Consider the following 16,993-nt stretch of genomic DNA (forward strand, 5'->3'; position numbering starts at 1 on the left):
CAATGCCTTCTTAGAAACCTAATGATGTCAATAAAGAATTTGTTGACTGACAGTATCATGGAATAATTGGGTACCTTTGAGGTGGAAAAAATCTTTACATGTTCATATTTTTAAATGATTTTGTGGAGGGGAATAGAAAAATTAATGACAGCTTGTTAACTCAAAAATTTATTATAGGATTTATTTGCAGATACCACTGAAATCCAAAAGCTTTAAAAATAAAACGTAAAACCAATTCTCTGTTAAGAGATATGTTGTATATGAGTAAGGCTGAAAATGTTATCATTGAATATGTGGTTTTCCTAGAATTTTCCAATTTAATTTTTGACCTACCTCCCTCGTCCACACACAGGATCTTAAATAGAAAGGGGAACTAATTTAACACCTAAGCATGATAAATAGAAAAATTATATAAATATACATATATTTTCTCAGTTGATCTTCAACATTATGATGTATTGTCCTTCCTTATAAATGAGGAAACAGATTCCTTCCTTACAAATGAAGAAACAAATTCTGAAACGTTATATTGCATGACAGTATTAATAAGTGGCAAATCATGAACGTTTGGTTTTGGTTATTTCCTTTCTCCACTACTACCCAGAAGAATTTTCAGCTAACAGCTTGGGCTGTAAGTTGTTTACTGAAAGATATTCTTTACCAGGTAGTTGCTGTTTGATAGATGGACAATTATGTAACTAGAAATAAAGACCCTGATGTGTTTACATTTGGAAACATTAGCACTTTTTGTGTATTCAGGCTTTTTATAAACTTTAGCACATAGAATATAGTCTATCCATGAAAATTTTTTTGGTAGTCAAGCATAAACCAGCTTCAAGGGTATCTTTTTAAAAAAAAGTTCCTAACACATTATTGATGTTTCTCCCACTTGTTAGCAACCTCCTAACATAATTGGAGGGATGGAGGAAGCAGAGGGAACATTACTAGTAGGAGAGAGGTGATAAATCACTTTCCTTTTTTGCTAGTTATGTCTTTCCTATCTTCTTTTTTTCTTTAACTTTTAACATCTGATACAGAGGATTGGACTTTTAACAGGTTTCTTGCTTGACAGTGGGTTTTCTTTGATATACCTAGGTCAGCATACAAATTCCCAGAGTTACACAGGCCTTATTTGGATTAAGGGAAAGGCAAGAATCATTTTAAGTCTACACTGTTTTGTTTAAGTTTATCCATGACTAGCCCTATTTGACTAGGAGCTGGAAAGCTGTGCATACTGCTTCATGTAGACTTGACAGAGTGCCAACAATTGGTGGAGGAGTTAGACTGTAGATTGACCAGTGCTAAATATGAGAGCCTGAGATAAACTTCTGTTTCCATTGCAGTCCTTGCAACATGTAATTTTCAGAATTCTTGACTAGCTCTGGAAGCCAGTAATGTCAAATATATTTTCCCTTTTATCAAATTTTTAATCATTTCTATAAGAAGAGTATTATTAGTGACAGTGTAATTGAATTTCAGAAGTTTATTTTAATGGATAAAAGGAGCTATTTGTGAGTAAAACAGATAAATTCAGTGATTGTTTCACTTAAACAGTAATCATATTGTTCGGCATGTGTTAGTGCTTCTTAAAAGATTTGTATATGTTTTAGTCCATTCCAGTGATTAATGGAAGAGAATTGCAGAATCCTCTCATTGTTCAACTTTGTGATCAGTGGGATAATCCAGCACCTGTGCCACAGGTTAAAATAAGTCTTGTAAAAGCTAACAATTTAAAGGTACGTTTTAAACATCCTTAAATAATTCTCACTTAAAATTTTGGCTTTCATTCTCAGGATCATCGTATCTTTAGCTGTTACCTTTCTTTTTTTAAAAAAATAATATCTTATATAATCTTCACTATTGCTTAGTTTTGTTTTTGTTATTCAGTCACTAAGTTGTGTCCGACTCTTTGTGGTCCCATGGACTGTAGCATGCCAGGTCTCCCTTACCCTCACTCTCTCCTGGAGTTTGCCCAAGTTAATTGCTTATTTTGTCAGTCTAACATTTTAATAGTTATTTTGAGGAAGTACAGTTTATATCTTGCAAACAGTGTAACAAGAGACAGCAGTCTCTAATTATGACTGTTATTACACAGTATTAATAATATCTGAATTTCAGATTACGAATAGGTAATGGTGACAAGGTGGAAGAAGTTAGATACAATGACCTGCAGTCTGGGTTATGAAACAGGCATTATTGGGGAAACTTAAAAGCTCTAAGGGTGAAGCAAGAGAGTCATATGAGTAGCTGTGCTCTGCCTGCCTTTTGGAGAGCTACCTGGGTAGAGCTGTTGAACCTCTACTGAGACCTAGTCTAGGGAAATCAGCAAGCATGAACATGGCCTTTGTAATGTTTGGGTGCAAACATAGTGCTTGGATACCAGGAAGTCCAGGATTAGGTTCAGTTCAGTTCACTCGCTCACTCATGTCTGACTCTTTGTGACCCCATGAACCGCAGCACGCCAGGCCTTCCTCTCCATCACCAACTCCCGGAGTCCACCCAAACCCATGTCCATTGAATTGGTGATTCCATCCAACCATCTCATCCTCTGTCGTCCCCTTCTGCCCTCAATCTTTCCCAGCATCCGTCTTTTCCAATGAGTCAGCTCTTTGCATCAGGTGGCCAAAGTATTGGAGTTTCAGCTTCAACATCAGTCCTTCAATGAACACCCAGGACTGATCTCCTTTAGGATGGACTGGCTGGATCTCCTTGCAGTCCAAGAGACTCTCAAGAGTTTTCTCCAACACCACAGTTCAAAAGCATCAATTCTTCGGTGCTCAGCTTTCTTTACAATCCAAGTCTCACAAACATACATGACCACAGGAAAAACCATAGCCTTCACTAGGTGGACCTTTGTTGACAAAGTAATGTCTCTGCTTTTCAATATGCTGTCTAGGTTGGTCATAACTTTCCTTCCAAGGAGTAAACATCTTTTAATTTCATGACTACAATCACCATCTGCAGAGATTTTGGAGCCCAGAAAAATAAAGTCAGCCACTGTTTCCACTGTTACCCCATCTGTTTGCCATGAGGTGATGGGACCGGATGCCATGATCTTCGTTTTCTGAATGTTGAGCTTTAAGCCAACTTTTTCACTCTCCACTTTCACTTTCATCAAGAGGCTTTTTAGTTCCTTTTCACTTTGTGCCATAATGATGGTGTCATCTGCATATCTGAGGCTATTGGTATTTCTCCCGGCAATCTTGATTCCAGCTTGTGCTTCCTCCAACCCAGCTTTTCTCATGTTGTACTCTGCATATAAGTTAAATAAGCAGGGTGACAGCATACAGTCTTGATGTACTCCTTTTCTTGTTTGGAACCAGTCTGTTGTTCCATGTCCAGTTCTAACTGTTGCTTCCTGACCTGCATACAGGTTTCTCAAGAGGCAGGTCAGGTAGTCTGGTATTTCCATCTCTTTCAGAATTTTCCACAGCTTATTGTGATCCACACAGTCAAAGGCTTTGACATAGTCAATAAAGCAGAAATAGATGTTTTTCTGGAACTCTCTTGCTTCGATGATCCAGCAGATGTTGGCAATTTGATCTCTGGTTCCTCTGCCTTTTCTAAAACCAGCTTGAACATTTGGAAGTTCACAGTTCTCGTATTGCTGAAGCCTGGCTTGGAGAATTTTGAGCGTTACTTTACTAGCATGTGAGATGAGTGCAATTGTGCAGTAGTTTGAGCATTCTTTGACATTGCCTTTCTTTGGGATTGGAATGAAAACTGACTTTTTCCAGTCCTGTGGCCACTGCTGAGTTTTCCAAATTTGCTGGCTTATTGAGTGTAGCACTTTCACAGCAGCATCTTTCAGGATTTGAAATAGCTCCACTGGAATTCCATCACCTCCACTAGCTTTGTTTGTAGTGATGCTTCCTAAGGCCCACTTGACTTCACATTCCAGGATGTCTGGCTCTGGGTGAGTGATCACACCAGGATTATCTTGGTCATGAAGATCTTTTTTGTACAGTTCTGTGTATTCTTGCCACCTCTTCTTAATATCTTCTGCTTCTGTTAGGTCCCTACCATTTCTGTCCTTTATTGAGCCCATCTTTGCATGAAATGTTCCCTTGGTATCTTTAATTTTCTAAAAGAGATCTCTAGTCTTTCCCATTCTGTTGTTTTCCTCTATTTCTTTGCATTGATCTCTGAGGAAGGCTTTCTTATCTCTCTTTGCTGTTCTTTGGAACTCTGCATTCAAATGGGTGTATCTTTCCTTTTCTCCTTTGCTTTTCGCTTCTCTTTTGACAGCTATTTGTAAGGCCTCCCCAGACAGCCATTTTGCTTTTTTGCATTTCTTTTCCCTAAGATGGTCTTGATCCCTGTCTCCTGTACAATGTCACGAACCTCTGTCCATAATTCATCAGGCACTCTTATCAGATCTAGTCCCTTAAATCTATTTCTCACTTCCACTGTATACTCATAAGGGATTTGATTTAGGTCATACCTGAATGGTCTAGTGGTTTTCCTTACTTTCTTCAATTTAAGTCTGAATTTGGCAATAAGGAGTTCATGGTCTGAGCCACAGTCAGCTCCTGGTCTTGTTTTTGCTGACTGTATAGAGCTTCTCCATCTTTGGCTGCAAAGAATATAATCAATCTGATTTCAGTGTTGACCATCTGGTGATGTCCATGTGTAGAGTCTTCTCTTGTGTTGTTGGAAGAGGGTGTTTGCTATGACCAGTGCATTCTCTTGGGAGAACTCTATTAGCCTTTGCCCCGGTTTATTCTGTACTCTGAGGACAAATTTGCCTGTTCATGCAGGTGTTTCTTGACTTCCTAGTTTTGTATTCTGGTCCCCTATAATGAAAAGGGCGTCTTTTTTGGGTGTTAGTTCTAGAAGGTCTTGTAGGTCTTCATAGAACCGTTCAACTTCAGCTTCTTCAGTGTTGCTGGTTGGGGCATAGACTTGGATTACTGTGATATTGAATGATTTGCCTTGGAAACGAACAGAGATCATTCTGTCGTTTTTGAGATTGCATCCAAGTACTGCATTTTGGACTCTTGTTGACTATGATGGGTACTCCATTTCTAGATGGAGATATAATGGTCTAGTAGATATAATGGTCATCTGAATTAAATTCACCCATTCTATTCCATCTTACTTCGCTGATTTCTAGAATGTTGATGTTCACTCTTGCCATCTCCTGTTTGACCACTTCCAATTTGCCTTGATTCATGGACCTAACATTCCAGGTTTCTATGCAATATTGCTCTTTACAGCATCGAACCTTGCTTCTATCACCAGACCCATCCACAACTGGGTGTTGTTTTTGCTTTGGCTCCATCCCTTCATTCTTTCTGGAATTATTTCTCCACTGATCTCCAGTAGCATATTGGGCACCTACCAACCTGGGGAGTTCATCTTTCAGTGTCCTATCTTTTTGCCTTTTCATACTGTTCATGGGGTTCTCAATGCAAGCATACTGAAGTGATTTGCCATTCCCTTCTCCAGTGGACCACATTCTGTCTGGTACCAGGATTAGGTACCAGTTGTTAACATGAGTATTGGAATAGTTAGGTTAGGATCTAGAGGAGAATTTGGATGTCTTGCACAAAGTTGGATGCCCTCCTGCGAGGGGAAGGGGAAGGTGCTGTCAGGCCCTTGCAAGGTTGTAGTTTGACAAGTTTTTCCTGTTGGTTGAAGGGAACTCATTTGTCCTAGCCAGGTTGTTGCCAGGCAACACAGAAAAGAGATCTTGGAATTGTATTTAGCCAGGCTTGAGTATCCCTCCAGAGATTTTATAATTTTAGTGGATACAAACAGTTTATATTATGTAAATACACAGTTCTCTTGAAATTAATCCATTAGTTAAGAATTTCAGTAAGGATTTCACAGGACCCAACTTGTTTATCTTAAAAGCTGTACAGAAGAGTATTTCCTGGTGGTCCAGTGGTTGGGATTCCATGCTTCCAGTGCGGGGGTCGTGGGTGCACCTTGGTCAGGGAACTAAGATCCTATAAGCCATGTGTGCAGTTTAAAAAAAAAGTAAATAAAAACTATACAGGGGGTTAAAGTGCCAGGAATGACTGGTCATCCACATGGACTAGTTTTCAAGGTAGAGTAAAAAGGGTCAAAAGTCTTATGCCTGTCAAAAAGGACTACAGTATTGGTGTTACATAACCTGAAATAGAAGACTGACTTCTGGCTTAGCAGCAAAGATTTAGGACCCAGATGGAAGAAAGACTGAAAAAGATAGGTTGAGAGAGGATAGATTGGAAGGTAAATGAGACAGATACAAATGCAGGGTTTTATTTTAGCAGTTAAATTACTCTTTCTCACTTGTGTCTCACCAACTATTGCTTTTTTTTTTTTTTTGCATGTACCATAATGACCTAATCTTTAGGTTCCGTTAAACAGAAGTTAAGTATTAGGATTAGGAGAGAGTCTGATTTTCTGCTACTGCAGTCTTCAAATTTACTTTTGTTCTTAGTGTTTGCTTCCAAGAGTGTTAAATAGTGATTAAATTGTACCCCAAATAAGAGTATGATCCTCGTTTTTAGAGAAGCATCTGCAAAAGACTGAAAGATTCTTCTAACAAGTGATTAGGGAATGTGGCCATTGATTCTTAATCATTTAAAAGTAAAAGCTTGATTATCACTACAAAGGTAGTATTGCAGCAAAGATTTAAGAAGCACATCTGTGTAAACATTAAGAGAAGGATGAAGTAACTAATGATAGACATGGTGTTATGCCTTGACTTAAAATTTTGTATGAGTATTTATGTTTATTTCTCCTGCACTGTCTCCCACAACCCCCCGATTTTGGCACATACCTTCTGTATTTATGTGACCAAACTTCACTTGATATATCAGCATTATTGAAAGAGTAAACACTGAATTCTGCAACTTAATAATTGAAATACACAAAATTCTAGTTTAACTGATCAATGTGAATGATCATTATCCTTTGTATTATGTGATTACATATTATATTATTTCAGCTAGTTTAAATTAGACAATTTTAGATTTTAGAGTGTGTGCAAATGTAGCTTTTTAAATAGTAATAGAGGAAAAGAATTTGATTTGTAGAATTTTCTAATTAACCGTTTTGTTTTGTTTTTAGCTCACTCCTTCAAACCAACAGCATAAAACTGATGAAAGGGGCAGGGCTAATTTTGGAGTGTTCAGTGTTTTGGCCCCTAGGTAAGAACTGAAAGTATTGATAGTTATTGGTATTATAGAGATTGATTTTTATTATTACTTGAAGTTAAGAGTAATACATAGCTGCTATTTAGTGTTAGTTAGGAGTTGGAATGAAACAGGAGTAGAGAGGTTTCCTAAATGAGTTAAACTTTGTATAAATTGTCTCAGAATTTTTAATTATAACTAATACAATTTGAACCCTGCTCCCCACTCTCCCTTTTTCTTTCTTTTTAGAGGAGAACATAATATGCAGGTTAAAGCCATTTATAACAAGAATACCATAGAAGGACCCATAATTAAGTTGATGATTCTTCCAGACCCTGAAAAACCCATTCGTCTCAATGTTAAATATGACAAGGATGCTTCCTTTTTAGCAGGGGGTATTTTCACTGGTGAGTAATTCAGTTTTAAAATAAATTTGTGGTGATAATTTGCCTCTTGGATTAATACGGTAAATTATTTATCCCAGGTGTTCAACATGATAAAAAAGCAATCATGTTGTGGACTTTTAAATGGCAAAGAAAGTATATTTGACTTAGCTTTATTTTCCCTCTCCTCTATATCCTACATTGCTTTAATGGTCAAGAATGAACTTAAAGTTCATGTATAAGCTGATAGCTTAAAGTAGTTCAGTTTGTGTTTATTAATTCACTGAATTGTGAGATTCTGCCAAAGAAGTATGAACTGCTGAATGGCAGGAGCTGTGAGGGTGTGTTCCACTAAATATGTTGCACTGTTAAACCAAATTGAGGACTGTTCAATTTAATTTGGATAGAAATGCATCACATAATTTACGATTAAAGACAAGGCAGTGGCACCTCACTCCAGTACTCTTGCCTGGCAAATCCCATGGATGGAGGAGCCTGGTGGGCTGCAGTCCATGGGGTTGCTAAGAGTCGGACACAGCTGAGCGACTTCACTTTCATGCCTTGGAGAAGGAAATGGCAACCGACTCCAGTGTTCTTGCCTGGAGAATCACAGGGATGGTGGAGCCTGGTGGGCTGCTGTCTGTGGGGTCACACAGAGTCGGACACGACTGAAGTGACTTAGCAGCAGCAGCAGCAGCAGCAAAGACACTTCGTAACAGCAAAGATTTACTGAATATCTGCTATGCCCACCCACTATGCTAGATTCTTAGTTCCAGTAATGAACATGGCAGTTTTCATTGAGTTCAGTCTAATGTAGGAGACAATCAACTAAGCAGATGATTCCTGTGTAATATGGCAGCTGTCAAGTCAATAGGAAATTATATTTGCTTTGCATAGGTCCTTTTCTTGAAGACTTTGATTTTCTTGAATGGATGAATTCCTGTGCGGTGAAAGAAGCAGACCAGAAAGTTTAAAGTGAAATTTAACACTATTTTAAAATAATTATGTATATACATAACCTTTTAAATCTGTTTGAGGAGATAAGTCCTATTTCCTGTGTAAAAACTGTAATAGGTGACCAATGAATATTATAGATGATACATATAAGGGAATATTACTAGTTTAACTATGGTATGCTATTGAAAAATCATAAAAGAAGGTAAACACTGTATTCGCAGACTACATAAAGCATATAGATTTGTAACCATTTGACCTAGATTGCTGAGTCTCAGTCTAACTTTTCTTTTTATTTTTTACTGAAGTATAATTGACTTACAGTGTTGTCTTAATCACTGCAGTATGGCAGAGTGATTCAGTTATACATACATATACACATTCTTTTTCATATTCTTTTCTATTATGGTTTATCACAGGATATTAAATATAGTTCCCTGTGCTGCAGATAACACAGCCTACCCTTTTTGGTCTTGCTTGGCAGACTGTGAAAATAAGACAAAGGACTATTAATGGCAAAAATGTGTTTTTCTTTTTCTCGCTTTATATAGCATCATTTATGGCATGAAGTAGGAACATAATATGTTTATACAAACACATGAGAGTTGTACATCATCGTCTTTACAGTACTGAAGGATCAAAGATGTATTTATTAGATTTCTGTGGGAGGTTTAGCACTATTGATCTATATCCAATACCTGTAATGATTGTATAGTTCTGTAGACAAATAGTTGGGAAAGACTAATTATAGTTTTATTTCTTCATCAGAATTTTATTATTAACATTTAAAGAAGATGTATGCTTTAAGACATAGAATTATTTAACCAAATCCACTAATTGAACTAGAAAGAAAATAACTTTTTAATGTTCCCCATTACAGATTTTATGATTACTGTTATTTCTGAAGATGACAGTATCATTAAAAATATTAATCCAGCACGTATTTCCATGAAAATGTGGAAACTGGCAAACAGTGGGAACCGACCTCCAGCAAATGTAAGTCATAGAAAGCATTTTAGAAGTTAAAAGTAGCTCTTAGATTTAACATAAAATTAAATGTAGTTTAATATAAAAATGCAGTGTGTATATCCTGTAGAACTAGAAAGTAACCCATTTCATCACTTAGATTTTTAAAAAATATACCAGGGTAAGTTTCAGAAGTAAGTCTAAAGAGCAGTAGCACAAGACAGAAAACCACTAAATATTATTAAGAGATAATATAGAAAGTGAGAGAAAGAAAAATGATGGATAAGAGTACAGAGTAAGTAGAGTGGACAGACGGTTTGAGAGTCTAAAGCTGCCCAATCTGATAGAAATACAATACTAGCCACATGTGATACTTAAATTCTGCTAGTAGCCACATTAACAATAAATAAATAAAATTAATTTTAATATATTAATATATATTAGTTTTAAACTAATATATTAAAAAATTACCATTTCACCATGTACTCAGTATTTTAAAATTTAATAATGATGTTTTGCATGCTCACATCTTCCCAGGTCTTTGAAATTTGCTGTGTGTTTTACGCTTACACTCCTCAGTCTGAGCCAGTCACATTTCGGGTGCTCAGTGTTCACTATGGGCTGCCATACCAGACAGTGCCAAACTGAAACAGACCGCACAGTGGACAATAAACCAAACTATATCAGGGGTCCTCATTTGATAATGCCTTTTAGGATTTATGTTTCAGTTTAGTCATCTGTTTAGGAAACTAGCTTCCTTAATTTATACCATCAGTCCCACCAATCTGCTGTTACCTTAAAATTATGTCACCACCATTAAGATCTGTTATATGTCCTTTAATAATTAATGGTATATCTTTGCACTGTGACTAATCTCACTTTTGTGTCACACACGCATGATAAAGATACATATATGTAGACATGTGTTTGTGTGTATTTATCAGTCTACATGTGATCTGGATTCACCCTTGGTAAAGGTAAAGTAAGTTTCTGTCCTAAATATACTATGCTAAATGTTTGTGATTTCTCTCTCTTCCTTTGCCACTTTTCCTTCTAGGCAGAAATATTTAGTTGTAATAAAATAAAGGATAATGACAAAGAAGATGGCTGCTTCTACTTCAGGTATTTCTCAAATCATTTTATATTTTAATGCATATTTTGTTACAGAGTTAATCAGTGTTGGCAACATGTGCCTGTTTAGCTAAAGAGAAATAATTTATGATCAAATAGAAAATATTTTGTCTACAAAGTTTGCAAAATGATTTGGGGAAAGATTGTTGTGATAGATATATTTGCTTTCAGAACTATCAAAAACATCAGAAGAATTCTGTTGTCAGAGCATTTATAATATTTTATTATATAGGAGATTTCTATAATTCTAAACTTAAGATCTTAAAAATAAAAAAACAACTAGTTTTTTTATTTAACTATGTGACTTTAAGTGTTGCTTCTTTCTTCTGTACTTTGAAATCTGTAAATGGTTTTGGATACATGGTGTCTAAGGTTTCATTTATTAGAAATGTCTTTTTGCCTTTTGAACTAATAATTGCTTTATTTCATTAAATGTATTAGTTTATTAAGCCAAATAGAAAACAAAAGGTACAAATTGTTCACAATAATACCAGCATTCACAATTACCTGTGTGTTTAATTTTGTTGAGATCCCTATTTTTCCACATAGCTTCAAGTTACTATCTATTATTATTTCATTTTACCTTGACCATTTCTTCTTGGCCAGGTGTAGTGGTAATGAACTCTCTTAGCTTTTGTTTATATGAGAATTTTGCCATGCTGCATGGCATGCAGGATCTTAGTTCCACAACCTGGGATCAAACCCTGCCCCCCGAACCCCACCCTGGTGCCCCACCTCCCTGCAGTGGAATCACTTGAGTCCTAACCACTGGCCAACCAGGGAATTCCTTTCTGAGAATGTTTTAATTTCTCCCTCATTTTTGAGGGACAGTTTTGCTGGAAGTAACATTCTTGGTTGACAGTTTGTTTTAACACTTTGAGAACATTGGCCTACTGCCTTCTGACTTCCAAACTTAGTGATAAGAAATTACCTTGTTGAGGATGCTGTGTATGTAATGATTTGCTTTCCTCTTGGTGCTGCTAATATTCTTTTTCTTTGTCCTGTGAAAGTTTGTGTTAGTGTGTCTTGCTGTTGGTCTCTTTGAGTTTTATCTTACTTGGAATTCCTTGAGCATCTGGGATATTTATATTAATGTCTTTCATCAAACTAGGGAAATTTCCAGCCATTTTTCAAAAATTGTCCCTGCCATCCTTTTCCCTTTTTTCTCTTTGAATTCCCACAGTGTGTGTGTTGGTCCACTTGATGTATCTCAGGTCCCTTACACTCTGTTCACTTTCCTTCTATCTTTTTTCTTTCTGTTCCTCAGACTGTATAATTTCCACTGTCTTATCTTCAAGTTCATTGATTTCTACATACTTGAATCTGCCTTTGAATACTTGTAGTGAGATTTTCACTTCAGTTATTGTACATTTCAGCTGCAGAACTTGCTTTTGGTTTAAGTTTTCTCTTTAATTGATATTTTTGTCTTTTTCTATACATTACTTTCTTGACTTTTTTCACATCTTTTAATTCTTTGAGAATCTTTATAACAGTTGTTTTAAAGTCCTTGTCTAGTATATCAGCCTCCTGATGTTTTTCAGGGACAGTTTTGATTGACTTATTTTCCCCATACTTTACTATTAATTTGCCTTCTGGGGTTTTTGTTATTGAAAATTACACATTTGAATCTAATAATGTAATCACACTGAAATGGAGTCCTTTCAGTGTGCACTTATCAAGGCAGTGTCAGATTACTATATATATATCTAACTGTTTTGAGTTTTGTTATCTTATTACAGACCAGTGACAAAAATGAAGTTTTAGGTATTTATACACTCATCTCTGTGAATAATGATAGGTTTATTGCTTTCTAATCCTTAGTTGTTTTATTTCTTTTCCTTGCTGTACCTCACTGGCTAGGACTTAGAGTAGAATGTTGAATGGATACGATGAGAGTGATTATTCTAAAATCATTCCCAGTCCAAAAGGGGCATTTCAGCATTTCACTCATAATTATGATGTTTGCTTTAGGGTCTTTATTTTGGGTAAGTATCGTTATCAGGCTGTTCATTTGTAATCATGGTTTCATCATTTGTTGAGGCAGTAGGTGTTATTTTTCCTTTTCTTAATATATATATATATATATGGATAGATAGATACAGGTATATAGTTGTTTTACTCCTAAATTTTATTTATTTGGCTGCTCCATCATTTATGTGTTCATTGTGTTTGTGGCCAAAATAGTTTGGCAAGTCTACCTCTTACTAAGTTTCTTATTGGTAATTTAGTTACAATAAATATCTTTTATATATATAGATGTATAATTACATAGTTATTTATTTAGAACATATAAATGGAAAACAAAGCAGTATAAGATCAGTTGGATAGTTTATAAACTTGAAATATAAAACTGAGATGGAAATTTGTGTGGAAATGAAGCTAAATTCATTTGATACGTAATTCAGCGTTTATTGTGTTTACTACTTTATCAACTTTATATTCAATTTTTACCACATCCAGAGTTTTTGTTCTAGATGTTTTGTGATAGAATGTCTAGGTAAGAGGGCCTGATATTAAGCTTCATATTGCAGGAAGTATTTGATGAATGAAGTTGAATGTAGTAAAGTAACTCTCTTACTCATTTAGTTTTCATGGAAGGAAAAGAAATGTTAATGCTTTGAATTTCTTTCCCTTTTATTTAAAAGTTACCAGTGATTTTATCTCATTCTTCTTAGGGATAAAGCAGTTCCTAACAAGGTGGGGACATACTGTATCCAGTTTGGTTTTACGATGGATAAAACAAATATTCTTAACAGTGAGCAGGTTTGTTTACTCTTTTTATGCATGGCAGTTAGCTTTAGTTACCTTCACATTTTCTTACTTGGTTGAGGAATGAAGTGTTTGAAGTGTTTTGTTTAAAAGTGGTTTGATTATTGGATGGAAGGTATAAATGCCATCTTCAGGAATTTTAGAATAATATATACTTAAATTATGTTGATTAAACTTGACCTGATACTGAAGTTACTTTTTTATCCCTGTTTATATTGAGGACTTGATTAGTAATTAATCTATATCATGGTCAGGGTTGCTTCTATCAGTTGTATGTGAAAATGTTTCAATTAATAACATTTCAGGATTCTAGATAATGAAGTTTTAAGGTAGTTTTAACATACATCATCTCCATTCATTATTGTTAGTGCACTGATTTTTTTTTAACAATTACATGTATTGTTAAGTGTTTCTAAATTTGTTTTTAAATGGTTAACATTCAAAAATTAATGTTACACCTTTTATTTTCAGTTTTTAAAAGTTGATTGGTTTTAAGAATTTAATGGAAATATGTTTTGGAAGGTAGTATTTCATTTCATTTAGGATATGCTCTGTTTCTTCATCGTTAAATACTAAACCATTAATGTGTTGTTAATTAGAATGCTCCTTTTCTTAGATTATAGTGGATGTTCTACCTAATCAACCTGTGAAGTTAGTTCCTGAAATTCAGCCAGCTACACCAGCTGTTTCAAATGTTCGCTCAGTTGCCAGTAGGACCCTGGTCAAAGATTTGTATCTTCATATCACGGTAATGTTTATTTACTTCCAAATTACCAAGGGTAACAAACATTATTCCTAGTTTCAAGGTGCGAGATAGTTACTATAGAATCCTATCTGAATTATTCTGTTTAAGTTTATAGGAAAAATTTATGCAAGTTAATGAAAGGCTTATCAGTATCTTTATACTTACATACAAATAGAGAATGAATTCAGTTATACATAAAATAAATCCAGATATACTAAGTAGAAGTGATTAGAAAACGCAGAAATCTGCCCGCCTTTACTAATGTATATCTTTAATCCACTATTTCATGTAAGCATTATGAATGTGTTAAGTAAGTCAGTTCTTCAGTGTCCATTTCAGTGAGGGGCAGGAAGTAATTAAGTATGTAATTTGAAGAGATTTGCCATCATGACTGATCATAATGAGCTCTTTAAAACTTTCTGGTTACCCAGAGGGTAAGCAAAAATAGGGCTGCTAAGAATATTAACAACAACATGTAAAATAACACTAGTGGGACTTCATTTTTTTAAAAACTTGGCAAATAGGGTTGTTAACGCCTTCAGTGTGTTTTCTTGTTTTTAGACCATGAAACTTAACTGGTTCTTAAACTGGTTTTCCCTTGATCTTAAATAGATGCTAAAGGTACATAACACTTTTTAAAATGTGAGTCCTTTTAATAAAGTTGGGAGTCATTGTATTAGGTGAAAACTTTTGGTTCTTTTATGGTTTCTGGGATTATTTCCTGCCTGTAGAGCTCTTACTCTGAGATCTGAATTCTATATTTGGAGTAAGAAGGATCAGGGTGATTTAATATTTGGAGCTTTATAAATAGATCATATTTCTGATTTTCCCATGTCCTTCTCTGTGTTTGATCTTTTTTCTGCTTCTTTTAATTAGTTTTCTGAAACTTTTCATTGTTTAAGGATGACTACAACAATCATACTGGAGTTGATTTGGTTGGCACTGTAATGGCTACCATCAAAGGTTCTAATGAGGAAGATGACATACCTCTGTTTAATGGGAAAATTAGAACACTTGAATTTCCCTTTGTGAAAGGTTCAGCTGAAATCACGGTAATATTTTTGTCTTCTAGTAGATAAGGTTTTGGTATTTAATAGTTTAAACCACAATATTATTATACTTGTTATTTTGTGTGTATAGCTATGATGATATTCTAATTATAGCATTAAATTGGAAAGTCAGATATTTTGATTTTTGTTCTGAGGTATTATACATTGAACCCACTATCATTGTTACTGTTAAAAAGACCCTATTTTTCTTTTTCCCTGTGGATGACTGTTTTCTGTGACTGGATTGTTTTAACTTCACTGACAGTATAATCATGTTTCATTGAAAAGCCAGCATCCTGTGGATAGAAATAGAATCAAACATAGCCCAGGTAAAATGTACGCATATCTAGAAAAGTTTAGTAAAACTAGCTTATCTTTGTCATTCTTTTTTTTTTCCAAAATGGAAATAGCTTGCTTATATAAAGCATACCCAGTGAGAGAACATAAAAAAGTAATCACTGCACTGTCACCATTCAGAGATACTGACGATTAGCAATTCAGTGTATAATCTTCCACACTTTTCTATATATACACTAACACTGCATGGATGTCCTATGAATGTGATTTATATAGACATGGAGGAGGGTGTAAAGTTTCATTAATATAATAGAACTCTACTTTAATGAAATCTTTTCTCATTTCGCACATCCTTGCTATATATCTGTCAGTTCAGTTCAGTCGCTCACTTGTGTCTGACTGCGACCCCATGGACTGCAGTGTGCCAAGCTTCCCTGTCCATCACCAACTCCCGGAGCTTTTTCAGACTCATGTTCATCCAGTTGGTGATGCCATCCAATCCTGTCATCCCCTTCTCCTCCTGCCTTCAATCTTTCCCAGCATCAGGGTCTTTTACAGTGAGTCAGTTTTTCACATCAGGTGACCAAAGTCTTGGAGCTTCATCATCAGTCCTTCCAGTGACTATTCAGGACTGATTTCCTTTACACTTGACTGGTTTAATCTCCTTGCAGTCTAAGGAGACTCTCAAGAGTCTTCTCCAACACTACAGTTTAAAAGCATCAATTCTTTGGCCTCAGCTTTCTTTATGGTCCAACTGTGACATTCATACATATATCTTTATCTTGAGAATAAATCTACATTGTTGTGTTGATGGTTATAATTTATTTGATCAATCCTAAAGTGAAAATCTACTTTTCTTTGCAGAGTTTTATCAGCAGTGTTTGCATCAGCTTTCTTCACATTGTTTTAACGATATTAGGCTAACAGTTGGGGAATCTGCCATCTTGCACCTGGTCTACAGTTCGACTTCTTGGTTGGTCTGGCAAAGACTGACCATCACAGCATTTCCATTTTAATTAGTTTTCAACACTTTAAAAATTCATGAATTTTCAGAAAGAGATCTTTTTCTATAATGCCGTAATGGTCTTTGCCAGACCAACGAACAAGCTGAACATCTCTAGGTTCCTGGTTTATTTGGAGAATTCGAAAGACTTGGCAGTACTGGGCCAAGGTTCTCTTCAGGTAGTAGGATTTTCCAGTCAGCTGCATCCATGCTGCTGCTTTTCATTCCTTGACATTGAGGGCAAGTGTCAGTTGCTACTTATATTTACCCTTGTTCTTTTATTTTTATCATGGTTGAGGATAAAGTGAAATTTTCTTACACTCTAACAAAGATTGGGTGATGAAACCACAAGTTTAAAAACAGAAGGGCGGGGAAGACATTTTGAACATGCAGAGTCGATTTGCATTGGAAGAACACAGGTGCCCACTCCCTGTATCCAGGTTACCGCTGTCCTGTTTCCTTGGCCACAGTTACAGGCATTTGGTTACCCTGCTGTACGCATTTCTGAGGTTGGGACGGTGACATAAACTATTCTCCCACAGCTACATGTTCTGTCAGCTTCGTGTCAT

General features: G+C 35.6%; 1 protein-coding gene across 5 annotated transcripts in view; it reads left to right on the forward strand.

Annotated features, from left to right (window-relative positions):
* SMCHD1 (structural maintenance of chromosomes flexible hinge domain containing 1) overlaps nucleotides 1–16,993 on the forward strand; it is a 129,697-nt gene that overhangs the window by 76,594 nt on the left and 36,110 nt on the right. For 4 of the 5 annotated variants that reach the window (XR_009733269.1, XM_061399827.1, XM_061399828.1 and 1 more), the window contains 8 exons: nucleotides 1,611–1,736; nucleotides 7,063–7,142; nucleotides 7,377–7,534; nucleotides 9,345–9,460; nucleotides 10,488–10,552; nucleotides 13,237–13,324; nucleotides 13,947–14,078; nucleotides 14,978–15,127. Coding sequence is in view for 4 of the 5 variants with exons in the window: in XM_061399827.1 (XP_061255811.1) it covers nucleotides 1,611–1,736; nucleotides 7,063–7,142; nucleotides 7,377–7,534; nucleotides 9,345–9,460; nucleotides 10,488–10,552; nucleotides 13,237–13,324; nucleotides 13,947–14,078; nucleotides 14,978–15,127 (915 nt within the window). In the remaining variant the exon portion in view is untranslated. The remainder of the gene's footprint in view (nucleotides 1–1,610; nucleotides 1,737–7,062; nucleotides 7,143–7,376; nucleotides 7,535–9,344; nucleotides 9,461–10,487; nucleotides 10,553–13,236; nucleotides 13,325–13,946; nucleotides 14,079–14,977; nucleotides 15,128–16,993) is intronic. The other variant, XM_061399829.1, reaches the window with a different exon arrangement.

This window comes from Bos javanicus, chromosome 24, assembly GCF_032452875.1.
Source record: "Bos javanicus breed banteng chromosome 24, ARS-OSU_banteng_1.0, whole genome shotgun sequence".
NCBI lineage: Eukaryota > Metazoa > Chordata > Mammalia > Artiodactyla > Bovidae > Bos > Bos javanicus.